Raw genomic sequence first — 16,444 nt, 5'->3', positions numbered from 1 at the left:
TGGTAGGGATGATGATGTGGTGGTAGTTGTCGTAGTAGTGGTGGTAGGAATGATGTGGTGGTGGTACTAGTAGTAATGGTCTTAGGAACGATGGTGTGGTGGTTGTAGTAGTTGTGGTAAGGATGATGATAAGATGGTGGTTGTCTTAGTAGTAGTAGTATTGGTGGTGGTAGGGACCATGATGTGGTGGTGGTTGCAGTAGTAGTGGTGGTTGGAATGATGATGTGGTAATGGTGGTTGTAGTTGTAGTTATGGTAGGGATGACGATGTGGTGATGATTGTAGTTAGAACTGTAAATGAGCTCTATAAAAATTGACTGAAACTCTTCGTATCGTATCAGAAAAATCCAAAGAATCGAGATGAATAGTAAACAGCAAGCTCACATGAGCAAAACAATGGCAGAAAAGTAATTTACGTGGGAATTAATTAGGCTATTTACAATTGTTTCTTATAATTAGGAACCCACATCAGTGAAGAAACGGTCAACCAGTTTGTTTACAATGTGAGGCAATCGAGATGTGCTTGTAGCAATCATATAACTTTCGATTTGAAGGTGTCTTCATAACTCACTTCCGGCCTTCGCATTAAACTTTTTCATACTCTTGGGTTCTACGAAGTAAATGTGGTCAATTTTGGCTTAGACGAAACAGTGAAATTTATCGCTCGACGGCTCAGTTAAAATTGGCTACCATTGGGATCACGAAAGGTTTGGAAAGTGAAAAGATAATTTCACAAAGGCTGTGTGAAAATACACGAAAGACTTTAAAAGCCGATTTCCAGTGAAAAATACATTTGGTTGCAGTGAGTGTCGTTTTATTAAGAGGAAGTGACATCACCACTTTGGAACTCTATTGTTACAAACATAACAGCAAAAAGCTATCAAAGAATAGCGGTGCTTTTGAAAAATGAAACATTGTCCCATGTAATATGTAATTAATAAGAAGGGAAGAATCTTATTTTTTAAAAAGAAACCTACCTAAATCACCAAGAGCTTCAGCTAGGGGGGGATTTCTTTCTTTGACTAAAGCCAACTGACTAGGATTTGAAAGTAACATGTCTCTTATAAAGGCTGGATCATCTTCTCTATTGGATGAAGACTGGCGGGGGTGTGACTGCCCAGGGATTCTGATACTCCCAAAATCAAATCTTGGGATACCTGCCAAAAATGTATATTACTGTATATAAATAGGGTATAATGAAAATTTAAAATGGTACATTTAATCCAAAGAACAATGAAAATAAATAAGATGCAATTTCCAAGGCATTTTGGCCACTTTAGAGAAGTATTAAATCTACTATGAACAAGAACACATTAATTTTCCCCATAATGTCTTGATATCTTTAAAAACACCTGTAGAGAAGACAATCATCTCATTAAAAAAATGCAAGAAAAAAGTTGCCATTACCAAATGACATGCTGTGACTACAAATCCACCATTTTCCGTTGTGTACTACTGTGCTTAACTCGTTTATAATAGGTTAAAATTGCAAGGAACACGCACTGTAAAGCACCTCCGTAACACTAGGTACTTTGGTAAAAAGTTCAAATTAGATTCGAACCAATGTGAAAATCAAATAAGCAGAAGAAAAGTTGTTAGTTTGAAGGCTGAAAAATGGTCTTCTATTTGCCTTTCTTATTTACTGATGGACTTTGTGACCTGAAACTGTTGCCTTTCCGGTAGTAACCACCGATTGGATTTCAAAACTGGCCTAAAATGGCCCCTAAGATTTGAGTAAGGATTTTGCAGGAATGAATTTCATGGATGTGGTATACAGCTTTGCCCTGAATTTAATTTTATCAAAAAGTTAAGATATTAAATCATGTGCCGTCACTGAAATTTTGCTTTACAAATTTCTAATTTTTAAATTTTATCCAAGGCTAAACTATACCCTATTTTATCCACAATCAGAAGATAAACTAAAATGGCATTGATTTAAAAATAAACAACATCAAACGATAGAGTAATTCCTCCTGAAGAAAACAAAAGATAATCATATTAATCATAGATCATTAAAATCCATCCATAAACAAATAATATATGGAACTTTTCTGAGATACATCACTCAAAAGTAGTGCGGGGCGGTCCTTGGCAAGCTTAAGGACCACGGTCCTACGGTCCTTGGGAAATGAAGACCGCAAGGACCGGTCCTTTTCGACATTGAACATTCCTGAGAGACTGTTGGAAATTCGAACCGGTTTGACCTTTGAGAGCGTGGGATCGTTCATTCTTGAACCGTTAAAGACCGCTACACGATGAAAACCGTGGCCTACAGGAGTAAAACACACGGAGTAGTCACACTCATTTCAAATTGTAACCTAATTAGAGAAGAGGGGTGATGCCTTCTTTATTTGCTCACCGTACTTCATTTTTACTTCGAAAATTTAATAAAATTTGAAATTTATCCCCCTTAACGGAGATAATGGCATCGCCCAAGGCGTTGATCGGGTTGTTCGTGGCGTTGATACACACACGCAACTCCTACCCCCCCCCCCCCCCCCCAACACACACACACACATTAGAGGGCAGCGAGCATTGAAGAGTAAGAGAGAGACGTGAAGTTATAATAAGAGGGGGTGGATGAGGTGATAAGAGGGGTCGATGGTGACTTTTCGCCAGATCTAACAAACTCAGCTACCCTTCATTGCTGAGTAGACAGGGATTCAGAAAAAAATCGACTGCACCCGGATCGATCTCTGGCCCTTTGCGTATAAAGAGAGTGCTCTATCAACTGAGCTATCGGGGTCCCCAAATATTCTATTGGACTTTTTTAAAATTCAGACGTTATAACTGGGTTTTTTGGAAGGAAGAAACTAATGAAACTCATATTATTTGATTAGTAAAAACACCAAACGAAATTTTAATATTATTGTATTATTTTAAATGACAACACTGCGATAGAAAGGAGTGGTGACAAGAGATGGACAAAAGAAAACAAAAAATCGGATTTGCTACTTGCTAGGTTCGACACACACACACACACAAACACACACATCTTTTGTAGTCACATACATTTCAAACAATAACCCATTAGAGAAGAGGGGTCATGCCTTCACCATAGATCATTGTCATTGCGATCATTATGGTGTAGTAAATTTTGAAATTTACCCCGTATAATGGAATCGTCCAAGGCGTGCGCCTCCTGTTCCCCCCCATCTCACACACGAAAGGGCGGTTTGCGGAGTGGAGGTTGGTGGTCGTCTGTGTCGTTTAGTGTATGGCAAAGGGGGTGGGTGCAATTAATTAAGTGGGATGGGTGGTGATTGGTGGAAGATAGGCAACCGAAGCAACGAATCGCTGGGGAAGTAGTAGGCTATGGCGCGAGACCGTAGGACCGTGGTCCTTGCAAGGACCGCCCCGCACTAGTTGAAAGGTGATAAGAAGTGAGGACCGGCGCCGGTCTTCCCCTCTGGGACCGGTCTTCGGTTCACAGCTAAAAGACCGTCGGACTGCGGTCCAGACCGGTCTTCAGCGCGGCACTACTCAAAAGTCCAAAAAATCGGCTCACAGCACATGCCATTTATCAGTTCACTGCTGGAGTGCCAAATGGACGTTTACCAAAGTACCTAGGCTCCTACGCCATAAGGGGACCTATTGTTTTTTTCTTCATCTACCCCCCCCCCCCCACCCACGTGTAGGTGTAGGCTGTGGGTTTTGTCTCTCACTCTCATCTAGGCAGTGGCAGTAGTGCAGAACGGTCCCAATAACCGGTTCTTTTTCGACATTCACAAGGCATCGTTGGGACGGTCAAATGATGGGAACAGTCCCTGAAGTAGATGTCAGTAGAACCGCTAAGTGAGAGCGGAGAAGGCTTGTTGCCCCAAAACATAAAAATAGTGCTATAACACCATCCATTAAGCATGTGTGTGTGTGTGCGAAGATTGATGGACTGGGTCAGGTCAATAAGGAAGTGAAAGGAAAAGGGATTGTTAATATATTTTGTGTGTGGCATGCTGAACGAAAGTATGGGAAGAGTTTGTTTTGATTTTTTTTCTTTTTTCCTCTCCATTCCTTTTTTTCTCCTCTTTATGTGCGGTATGTGGTCTTGTGGTATGACACTCGCTTTCGGATCGGAAGGTCCTGGGTTCGAGCCTCGCTCGGCGCATAGTTGAGTCCTTGGAAAAGACTCTACACTCATATTCTCTCACCGTACTCAGGTGTAATACGAGTACCTGGCCATCAACAGTTTGGTCTCTGTCGGAAATATTGTAACATCGCCTAACAGGTGTCATGTCTCGTACATTCTACGTGTTGCCGTTGGTCAGGGACCCTTTGTAAATTGCTTTGAGCACATTTAGTGGATATTGCGCTATATAAAAGCTCATGGTTTTTTGTTGTTTTAAAAAAATTATATTTCTACCTTTGGATAGGACACCAGGATATCGCAAAGTACTTTTCGCCTGATCTAACAAACCTAGCTACCCAATCACTGCTGAGTAGACAGGAGATCAGAAAAAATCTCGACTGCACCCGGGATCGAGCTCTGTCCCTTTGCGTGTGAAGTGAGTGCTCTATCAACTGAACTAATGGGGCCCCCAAATACTCTTATTGGGATTTTTTAAAATAGAGACGTTATAACTGTTATTTTGGAAAGAAGATATAATATGTGAAACTCATATTATTTGATTAGTTAAAACACCAAACGAAATTGGAGTGGTGACAAGAGATAGACAAAAGAATTAAAAGAAAACAAAAAATCGGACTTGCTAGGTTCGAAACACACACACAATCTTTAGTAGTCACATTCATTTCAAACAATAACCCATTTAGAGAAGAGGGGTGATGCCTTCATCATAGATCATTGCGATCATTATAATTATGGTGTAGTTACCCGTATAATGGGATTGTCCAAGGCGTTGATGATTGTCATGTGACGCCTGCTTCCCTCATCCCACACACGAGAGGGCGGTTTGGGGAGTGGAGGGAGATGTGCCGTTTAGTTTATAGCAAAGGGGGGTGGGTGCGATTAATTAAGTGGGATGGGTGGTGATTGGTGGAATAGAGGCAAAGAACCTTGGCAAAGAATCGCTGGGACAAAGAAATGGCAGTAGTATGAAGTAGTATGGCGCGAGAATCGCTACTACTTACTTACTTAATCCTCTTCGGGCCTTGAGGCACATAGGGCATCCACCAGACATCTCCATTTTTTGCGATCGGCTGCTTTTGCGGTGGCTGTATTCCAGGACAGGCCTGCTTCCTTTAATTCTTTCTCCATCGTCCTTCGCCAGGTTTCTTTGGGTCTTCCCCGCTTTCTCTTCCCATCTGCTGTCAAGTACAAGGCTGTCTTGGGAAGTGACCCTTTTTCCATTCTGGCCACATGACCCAGCCAACGCCATCTTCTTCTTTTTATTTGGCTATCAATGCTAGTGCAGTCAGCTTTCTTTAATAGATCCACTGTTCTTATTTTTGTAGGCCAAAATAAATTAAAAATTCTTTTTAAACACTTGTTCTGAAAGGCTTCTAGTTTCTGTATTAAGGAGGATGTCATTTTCCAGCTTTCACTTCCATAAAGCAGTACACTTAAAACATTGCTCTTGTATATTTTCAGCTTTGTCTTTCTCATTATTTGCTTTGATTTCCAAAAGTTTTTCAGCATGCCGAAAGCCTGGTTTGCCTTTTGAATTCTGTGCTTGATATCGTGTTCTGCATTTCCGTCGTCTGTTATTTTGGATCCGAGGTAGGAGAACTCTGTTACCTCTTCAATTATATGTTCATCTATCCTAATTTCACTGTCATGTTTTGGATTCACCCTAATGTACACAGTCTTATCGAAATTTATTTTCAGTCCAATTTTCGAGGCGTTCTTGTGTAGTATGTTTAGTTTCTCTGAGGCGTCTCTGTGTGTACTGGAAACTAACGCGATATCATCTGCGTAGTCTATATCTTCCAGAAAAGATGTCAGTGTCCAGCGAATGCCTCTCTTCTTACCATCAATTGTATTTTTCATGAGCCAGTCTAGAGCCAGGATAAACAGAAGCGGGGAGAGTATGCAGCCTTGTTTTACACCAGTTGTTACATTAAAGCTGTCTGTTAAATTGTTACCACAGATCACTTGGCATTGGTAGTTGCTGTACATTGCTTTGATTAGGTTGACTATCTTCATCGGTATACCATAATGGCGGAGTATTTTCCACAGGGACTCTCTGTGTAAGCTGTCAAAGGCTTTTTCAAAATCGACAAAAATGGTGTAGAGGGGGCTGTTCCATTCAATGCTTTGCTCCAGGATTTGTCTCAGGGTAAATATGTGGTCACTACATGACTTCCCTTTTCTGAACCCTGCCTGCTCTTTTCTAAGAATGTTTTCAATGTGAGGTGAGATTCTTTTCAGAAGGATTCTATTAAAAATTTTGCTCGTTACGGACAGGAGTGTGATTCCACGCCAGTTAGCACAATTTCCTAGGTCTCCTTTCTTGGCTATTTTATGGATGATGCCTTTCTGCCAATCCTCTGGTATTTCTTCCTTTTCCCAAATGTTGGTGAACAGTTTACTGAGAATTTTGGACATTTCTTGCGAGTTCGCTTTAAGCATTTCCGCAGTGATTTTGTCAATACCTGGGGCCTTGCCATTTTTTTGTTGTTGTATTGCCTCGTGCACCTCATGCTCAGTGATTGGACCAAGATTAACCTCTACGTCCCTTTCTGCTTCTGGGATATCTGTGTAAGAAGATGGGTCTGGTCTGTTCAGAAGGTTTGCGAAATATTCTCTCCATCTTTCAATTTTCTCCTTTTCGTCTGTGATGACACTACCATCTTGGGATTTTAATGGTTTCTCTTGACCATAACTTCTGTTTCCCGAGAGCTTTTTTGTGATTTTGTATAGTGTTTGTGTGTCGTGTCTTACAGCTGCATTTTCTGCTTCAGTTGCTAAATTTTCTGCAAAATCTCTTTTGTCTTTCCTTGTGGATTTTTTCACTTCTTTATCCTTCAATGAGTATTCACTGGATAGCCTTTCTTTCAGTCGGGGGGATTTAGCATTCAGGAGATTTAGTTTGATTGATTTTCTTTGGTTAATGAGCTCCCATGACCTTGCTGATATCCAATTCTCTGTATTGGATTTATTGTGTCCTAAGTGTTCAGTGGCACTTTCCTGCATGACGTGGTTGAAATCTTGGATTGTCATGTTTGTAATATCTTGTATTGCACTGAATTTGTTTCTGACTGAGATATTGAAATTGTTTTGGATATCTGGGATTTTCAATTTATCTGTGTTGAAACGTTTCTCCTTCTGTTTTGCTATTTTTGTTTTCATCAATTTAGTAGAGATTTTGGCTGTGACAAGATGGTGGTCACTTCCAATGTCTGCCAATCGTCTGACTCTGACATCGTTTAGGCTGCTCTTCCATTTTCTGTTTATAATTATATGGTCTATCTGACTTTCTGTTTTCCCATCTGGTGATTTCCATGTCAATTTGTGGATGTTTTTGTGTGGGAAGAAAGTTCCACCAATAATGAAGTTGTGTTCTTCACAAAATTCTGCCAGTCTGCTTCCATTGTTGTTCATTAACCCTATGCCCTCCTTTCCAACGGACTGATTTGTTTGTGTATTGCCAACTCTAGCATTAAGGTCTCCGATGATCATGAGCATATCATGTCTTGGAATGTTTTCAACGGCCATTCTTAGAATATCGTAAAATTCTTCTTTGTTTTCTTCATCTGAATCCTCTGTAGGTGCGTAGCATGTGAGGATTGATAGCTTGGTGTATTTTGAGTTGTGTCTTGTGTATAAAAGTCTTTCACTTATCGGTTTCCATTCTAATAGTGACTTGTTGTTTTGCCTGGCTATCAAGAGGGCAACACCTTCTCTGTGTTGGTCATCCTTTCGTCCTGACCAAATGATCAGGTCGCCATTTGAGAGTTGGCGCTTCCAGCTCCTGTCCATCTTGCCCCTGATATGCCTAGCAAATCGCTCTTGTAGTTCAACATCTCGCGCTGGGCTTGTGCCAGTTTTCCTGTTTGATATAGGGTCCTAACATTCCAGCACGAGACATTGAGCTTGCGTTTTGGTGACAACAGATCTGCAATCTGGTCGGGGGCGTCCTTTCGGCTTTGACCTCCTACCGTCATGAAGCCAGTATTCTGGTCCGCTTCTCTGCTGCCGCCGGTTGTGGATTTATGTCTGGTTTCTGTTTCTGTAACAGTTTGCTTTTTATGAGGTGGGTTGTTAACCCTACGCTCAACCCCCATTCCTGGAGGGCCGGTGGATTACTCTTCGTCTGATCTCTCTCCTTTTTTCTCTTATTAGAGTAGGCACTTTGATAACTCCAGTCCAGTGGCCGCCGATAGGCTCACTGTAAGGTGAAACTCGTTTTTTGGAACTTTATTTTTGACCCTTTACTGTTTTGGTCACCATGGCGTTATTTGTGAACCTATGTGACTAACTTTGGCATCATTATAAAGGGCACAAAACAGCTTTCTAACGGTGTATTTAATTATTAATTCCTGATTGTATTTCTCAGAAAGCTTATGTAATAAAAATTTATAAATTTTTGAATTATAAGAACTTTTTAAATTATGGATACATTTTAATTATACTTCATACATCGATAGACAATTAATTGAAGAATATCTCGGCCAAATTTCATCAAAATTGATACACTCGCTCATTATTTTATTTTTTCCGCCATCAACCCCACTTTTTAGGACAAAAAACCTCATATTTTCCCCCCTTTTCATTTATCCTTATTTTTTCCATTCTTTCCATCCATAAAAATGATTTATATGAAAATAAAGCTTATTTTCTGACCATTAAAATGATACCTAACACTTGCCAATTATTTTTTAATTGAAACAAAATTACTGAAAACAATAAGTGGGCCATGTTGACTGTAAAACTCAAAATTTCCCGATCGCCGCGAGATGCTGGTTTTGAGGCAGCAGTGAGATCACAGATTCTCTCTGTAAAATTGACAAGAAATTTCAATAGAAAAATATAAATAACTCTGGAACCGTAGGTCGTAGAGAAACAAATAAGGTATCAAATTTTATGTTTTTTCAAGTCCCATCCCCCTGACTGAGTCAAATCAAGATATTTTGAGTTTGAAAATTTTATCAAAGTGCCTAATTAGAGGTCCGAGGTTCGAGATACGCAAGCCCTCCCACCACGACAAGGTGATAATCCGTCGGGAGAGCGCGAGAATCGCTGGGACCGTTGAAAGGTTTTAAGAAGAGAGTACCGCCAAAGGTTCTCCACCTTGCGACCGGTCCTCAGCGCCTCAGCGCGGCACTTGTGGCAGTGGAGGTGAAGTTCTTCAGAGTTCTTCCCTTGCCTTATCCAAACTTATCGGGTGAAAATGCAACACTGTGATTAAGAGTAAGAGAAATTGTGTTATTAAAACTTTAGCCCAAATCGAACGTTTCGCCGTTAGGTTGAGTCTGAGCTGAGTTAGCAACTTGCTCAACTTGCTGGGGTGCTGGGGAAACAGACTCATCCCACTCCCAGCTCAGCGATGGTGACTCGGTACCTATTCAAAGTGTTAAGTTAAAATGTTTTCATACCACTAGAAGAAGCTCCAGAGGATTGTCCAGTTCTTTCTTGTGGGGGTGGTCTTGAGATTTTCATTGGTTGAATTAGCAACATATCTCCATTTCGGATGCCGTACTGCTTCAATGTTTGCTTATCGTCGTGAAGAGGGCGCCCATTCCAAACAACAGCCATTTCCTGAGGTGGAACACCAATCTCTTCGGCACACAATGCTTTAAAGTTTTCAAGTTCCAAATCCTCTCCAACTTCTAAAGTCAAAAGCTGATCAGATAAAGTCGTCACGGTAATATGCATTTTCCAATTAATTAATTTTTAGACAATTCTTCACAGACAAAAAGTTTGTCACCAACTACAAAGGAACGTGTGTTTAACCGGAAATGATAAACTTGACCTGGCAAGCAAGAAAGTCGCTCGAAGTTGATAATCGATCTAAAAGTATCCGTGAAGTAGTTTTGTCGAGAATGAGTTGGGTTTTTTAATATCACGATCATTAAATAATAGCTAATGGTTTTAATATAGTTTTGAGATAATACTGAAGTTGCTCTGAACCCCTCGTATTTCTTCCGTTTTATTTTGTTAATCTAGATTAATTCAATTTTGAATGGCTGTCGTATCGATACTAAATAGATAGTTTGTCTCCTTTTGGGAAAGCGATTTTCGGTCGTTCGTTGTCGTCTGAAGGATGTCAGTGGTCTGTAGGCCTAGTTATGTCGCGAGAATGGACTGTTCCGAGCGATGTTTATGCACGACGTGCATATCACACGTGCTTTACGATAAAAAGTATTTTTTTTATGGGGGGAGGGTGTTGTTTTGTTGGGGTTTTTGTTTTGATTCGTAGTTGTTTTTTCTTTGTTTTCGTAACCAGTCATTTTACTTGTGTGTATGGATAGAGGAGGGGGGGGGGGGGGGGGGGGGGGGGGGGGGGTCATCCTCACTTGCAGGGACATCTATGGGTGATTTCATTTTACAAATTTTGTATATTATTTTACAGAAAAACCACCTTCATAAGTTTATCCAATGTTTCCATTGTTCTCCACTATTGCCATGGAAACGGCGACATCTTTGTAGACACTTCATCCACACTTGCAGGGACATCTATGGGTGATTTCATTTTACAAATTTTGTATATTATTTTACAGAAAAACCACCTTCATAAGTTTATCCAATGTTTCCATTGTTCTCCACTATTGCCATGGAAACGGCGACATCTTTGTAAACACTTCATCCACACTTGCAGGGACATCTATGGGTGATTTCATTTTACAAATTTTGTACAATTATTTTACAGAAAAAACACCTTCATAAGTTTATCCAATGTTTCCATTGTTCTCCATTATTGCTATGGAAACGGCAACATCTTTGTAAACGTATTCAAAGCACTTTACAAGGAGTCCCGTAGCCAAAAACATCACTTAACATGTAGAACAAGGCATGACGGAAGCGATATTACTGTTTATTTTTCCAACAGAGACAACGCTGTTAATGGCCATTGCCATGTACTCATAAAGCCCTTTTCAAAGGAAACTTCGACCACAAAATCCGGTAGACTGAGCTCGTTAGCCTTGATATGAGGTTAGTCAAAGAAAAAGAAATTCTGATTCCCTGGAGACCCTTTGGCAAGGTCAAACAGTTATGCGCCACCCCACTCGGGTTACAGCAAAGAGAATACAGTAGTCTGTGGGCTACAGTGGCCTAGAAAGGATATGGGCGCCGCCAGGTCGTCATACCCACTGAAAGGAACTATGGGATGCAGAAGAAAAATAAAAAGGCATACTGGATCGGTCGAGTCCCGGGTTAACAACGGCCGCGCGTACCATTGGTCAAATCCAGGATGGACGCGGAAAAAAAAATTAGATACTCATTTTACACCTGAGTTCGATGAAAGAATGTGAGTAATGAGCCTTTTCCAAGGAGTCAACTTAGCGCGGCTCAGATTCGAACCATGGACTTACTGAAGAAGAAGATGATGATGAAGGAGAAGGAGGAAACCTATTACTATTACTATAGTCATTGTGGTGTCATCCACACTTGCAGGGACGTCTATGGGTGATTTTATTTTACAAATTTTGTATATTATTTTACAGAAAAACCACCTTCATGGAGGGGAAGGTTATGGTGTCGAAGTTTATCCAACGTTTCCATTGGTCTCCATGATTGCTATGGAAACGGCGACATCTTTGTAAACGTATTCAAAGCACTTTACAAGGAGTTCCGTAGCCAAAAGCATCACTTAACATGTAGAACAAGGCATGACGGAAGCGACATTACTGTTTATTTTTCCAACAGAGACAACGCTGTTAATGGCCCTTGCCATGTACTCATAAAGCCCTTTTCAAAGGAAACTTCGACCACAAAATCCGGTAGACTGAGCTCGTTAGCCTTGATATGAGGTTAGTCAAAGAAAAGGAAATTCTGATTCCCTGGAGACCCTTTGGCAAGGTCAAACAGTTATCAGCCACCCTACTCGGGTTACAGTGGCCTGGAGAGGATATGGGCGCCGCCAGGTCGTCCTACCCATTGAAAGGGACTATGGGAAGCAGAAGAAAAATAAAAAGGCATACCGGATCGGTCGAGTCCGGGTTAACAACGGCGCGCGTACCATTGGTCAAATCCAGGATGGACGCGGAAAAAAAAATTGGATACTCATTTTACACCTGAGTTTGATGAAAGAATGTAATGAGCCTTTTCCAAGGACTCAACTTAGCGCCGCTCCGACTAGAGCCATGGACTTACTGAAGAAGAAGATGATGATGGAGGAGGAGGAAACCTATTACTATAGTCATTAAAAGAAAAAAATTCCACTGCCACCCACCGGGGTTCAAACTGTGAGATCGGATTCAAAATACAAAGGATAATGACGTATGATAACACCAGTACCTTGCCCTGATATTAATTTTACATGTTTTAAAATAGGCATCAGTCTCTGTAGTATAGGACCAGCAAGGGAAAATATCATAAATCTAATGTATGGTAAAAAAAAAAATGCCGTTAAAATCACAAGCAGATGTATTATTGTTAATAATAGGGATATATGTTATTATGTACATTTAAAATATATCGGATACAAGGGGGGGGGGGGGGGGGAGCGGAAAAGTTAAGAAGCCTGTAGCCGCCAGAATAGACATATAAATGTTGCAAGTCTGAAATTTTACTAACAATCAACCCCATTTATTGAAATTTATGAACACAATTTTCAAGAAAATTAGGTGTTTAAACATTAAAACCCACGACTATTTTAATAAACAGCCGCATAATTATCCATATCGAAAATTTATGTGAGACACAATTCTCAAATGTTGATGTCGACGATTCCATGCATCTTTAAATTGACTCTTTAAATTGACTGCTTCGGAGAATAACATTGTTCGATCCTTATAAATCATGTTGGACATCATTGCGGTAGTCCACTAGAATTGAATCAGCACTTATTGGAGGTCATACATCTTTAGAAATAAATCGGATGAGATGTGATTTCTGCTTTATATTGAAAATTGAGGAGATTGTTAAAAGAAAAACTCGTTTCCAGGTTTTATCCTGACCGTTCATTTGTTTTTGAATAAGACGAGGCAACTTCCCACATTTGTTAGTAATACCGGATAATGTAAATACTTGTAAGTGCCCGGTTGGACCCATGTCCAGTCGCCAATTTGTTCAACAACCAAACTACTATCTCCATGGACAAAACTTGAAGCAGTCGCCCACACCCTACCTTGGAGTGACCCTCGGTAGTGACATGAGGTGGAACCATCACATATAAAACATTACACACATAGCCAATAATAGCCTTGGCTTCCTTAAAGGAATATAAAAACAAGTAACTAGCGACAAAATTGTAACGATGTAACGCACTTGCCGTTAGGCAGCTCCTCGACCGAAGCCGATTCGCAGCCACCCAATGTCTCCTCTTACTGGTATCAAAGCCTGGCAACTTCTCACCAAGCTTAGAGGAGTGTAGGTCCCCGCCCCCACGAGGGATTAAATTCGTCCAAACCGACTTCCATCTCGTATGTGCAGCTCTGTCCGTAATCAGGGATTCTGCGTACAAGGGTTGCCGGGACTTATTTCGGCTCGAAACGGGCTTGTATGGCCAGTCCTTGAGCACGCAGGATCAGTTAGGGATCCGTACACAACCGAGAGCAGTGACACTCTCGAGAAGTTACAAAGACGCGCTATCCCCTGGGTAACCAATAATTACGACACTGACTCAGACTCAGACACCATTAGCACCGTGAGATCTAGGCTATCTGCCCTTTACAAATACCACCATGCGCAAATTAAAATTTTAACAAACATCAATCCACAATCGTCAACACGCAAACGTAGTACCCGTACCACCCACTCTTGACATACACAATCAAGAGATCAAACACAAGTTATAGGCAACAGGGCTTTTCCCACGAACCACAAAGGAATGGAACAATCTGCCAGAAGAAATAATGACAGCACCAAGCTATGAACAATTCCTGACCTATCTGAGCGATGCAACATGGCGCAGCGCTTGTCTTCAGCATGATGGCGTTGGCTGCAATGTTCTAACAATCACAAATAAGAAAAGCAAAGATTATATTTGAATACCAACTTCATGGTCAAAACCTGGAACATGTAAACACTGCAAAATACCTTGGTATTGAGTTTGCTAAAAAAAACTTTTAAATGGAACGACCACATATTATGTCACCTGGCTTCAAAGGCAAATCAAACAGGCGCTTACATCACCCGCAATTTAAAAAGATCCCCAATTTCAACTCAAACTCTTGCTTTTAAATTTATAGTTAGACCAATTTTGTCGTATGGCAGCTCAATTGAGGCCCATATACAAAGAAAAACATCGGCACTTTAGAAAACATCCAAATAAAAACAGCAAAACATTCGATCCTTTCTCAAGTGCGTCTAAAATAACACAATGGATTGGGCTTTAACCTCTGAAAAAGAGAAGAAAAATAGATAAAATTAAAATGTTCCACAAGATCTACTACAAAAAGTCGTGCCTTAAACTTCCAAACGGCATCAAAGATATATGCACAAGAATAACCACCCCAACATAAAATTAAAAAAAACGGACTCCCTCCTGTATTCGTTTTTCCCTTCCATTGTCCGGCCGTGGAATAGCCTCCCAGCTGAAGTGGATGAAAACGATTGCCAACATGCCTTCGCGCGATTGCTAGAGCTCACATCGTGACTTTTTAATCAATGTCTTTTTTATTTGTAATATGTGCAGTGTTTTAACTAGTTTAAAATGTAATACGGTGGAGTGATCCTCGACACTATTGGAGATTTCCACGAGAAGACGAAGAAGAAGAAGAAGAAGAAGAAGAAGAAGAAGAAGAAGAAGAAGAAGAAGAAGAAGAAGAAGAAGAAGAAGAAGAAGAAGACGCAAGTTTTGGGCCATCTTTGATATCCTGAGATTATTTTGGACGACTTTTTAATTACCTATTGTTCTTGTTGCTTTTTCCAGCTGACACGCAATACGCCCCGTGGACGAAGACGAAACTTCACACCTATATGTGAAATCACCTGAACTACGCCAATATCGGACAACGAAAATTAAGTGTGAACATCTAGCAGACACGCCCGCTACCCTACCTTCAAAAGGATATAAGGATCATATTGGAATCAACAGGACACGCTATCCTTATATAAACCTGTCACTTCCAACAAGACATTCTCTCCAACAAAACTATCGTCAAGAACATACGTGAGTATCTTGATTCAGTGCTGCTATTAGTCATTAATAAGAGGTGAGTGGATTAAATTGAGTTAACTTTCTTAAATTTCTTACGAATCTATAGTCTGTATCAACCGCTTTTTCTGTATATTGTTACATCTCTATTCCTATGAGGTTGATATGCATGATATCATTATGACTTTGTTGTTATGACGTAATGTGAACATACTTTTTAATACCATGGTTTAGCTAGTTGTTATCTAGCGCAGATCGGTACTCCTGGAGGCCAGAGTACCTATCAGTTATTTATTTCATGCTATCTGGCCGGGCGTTAGCCTTATAATTAAATAAATAAATAAATATATATATATATATATATATATATATATATATATATATATATATATATATATATATATATATATGTATATATATATATATATATATTTATATATATATATATATATATATATATATATATATATATATATATATATATATCAATCCACTGTTTAGGTGACCACTATGAAATGCACCAATTGGAGGACCAAGCATATTATGTCTTGTTCAAATTGATTAAACTGCTCAATCTTTGTTCAGATGAGTATAGTTTGGTACCCTACAATGATTTATGAACATAATTCTGATGCTTGATGATCACAATGGTATATAGAAAATTACTCGGTCCCCCTACTGTTTTACTAAGTGTTTCTGTTGCTTTAAGGAGACATTTGGTAAAAAAACATGTTTTTAGGGAGACCACATTAAAAACCTCTTTTAGGGAGCCCGGTATATGTTTATATATGTGTATACCTAAGAGTGCATTTTCAAGTGAGCTACCACCAAATTTACTAAAACAAAGTAAGTCCTTAAGAGCTTCATGGCCATAGTGTCGAAACTTATCCCAGTGTGCGTAGAGTGAAGTGGCCGAGCAATGCATTTAATAACTCATCCCTCCGAAGGGGGCGCTCAGGGAAATAACCTGGGCTCAAACACGGCAAAAAATTTCCCAGTTGCTCCGTGCGCCATTGTTTTCGCAGTCCCCGACCCCTTTAGAAGCCTGACGACCCAGGTTAAGAACAGACATAGAAAGGACCAGGCAGAGGAGTTGATTTGTTGTTGTTGTATACCACTGAATGGACTTGGTTTGTTTTGTTTTTAAGGGTTTTACGGCGCTTGCAACACATTAAGGTCATATCAGCGCCAGTAAAAAGGAAGAAAATGGAATAATAAAAAGTTCTGGAACTACAATTAGAGCACCCAAGACAAAGTAAGTCTTAATCAGGACAAACTTGCAAA

The 16,444-nt window shown here is 40.1% G+C and overlaps 1 protein-coding gene across 1 annotated transcript in view; it reads right to left on the bottom strand.

Annotated features, from left to right (window-relative positions):
• LOC144970976 (protein DDI1 homolog 2-like) overlaps positions 1-9,859 on the bottom strand; it is a 30,501-nt gene extending 20,642 nt beyond the window's left edge. The window contains exons 1-2 of the mRNA XM_078911207.1: positions 9,495-9,859; positions 977-1,156 (exon numbers count right to left, since the gene is read on the bottom strand). Coding sequence (XP_078767333.1) covers positions 977-1,156; positions 9,495-9,774 — 460 coding nt within the window. The 5' untranslated portion in view covers positions 9,775-9,859. The remainder of the gene's footprint in view (positions 1-976; positions 1,157-9,494) is intronic.
• Between the last annotated feature and the right edge of the window lie 6,585 nt (positions 9,860-16,444).

This window comes from Berghia stephanieae, chromosome 4 (assembly GCF_034508935.2).
Source record: "Berghia stephanieae isolate SIO BIC M18660-M18661 chromosome 4, UCSD_Bste_1.3, whole genome shotgun sequence".
NCBI lineage: Eukaryota > Metazoa > Mollusca > Gastropoda > Nudibranchia > Aeolidiidae > Berghia > Berghia stephanieae.
The sequence above is the reverse complement of the archived record's forward strand: the minus strand, read 5'-3'. Positions and strand labels throughout refer to the sequence as shown.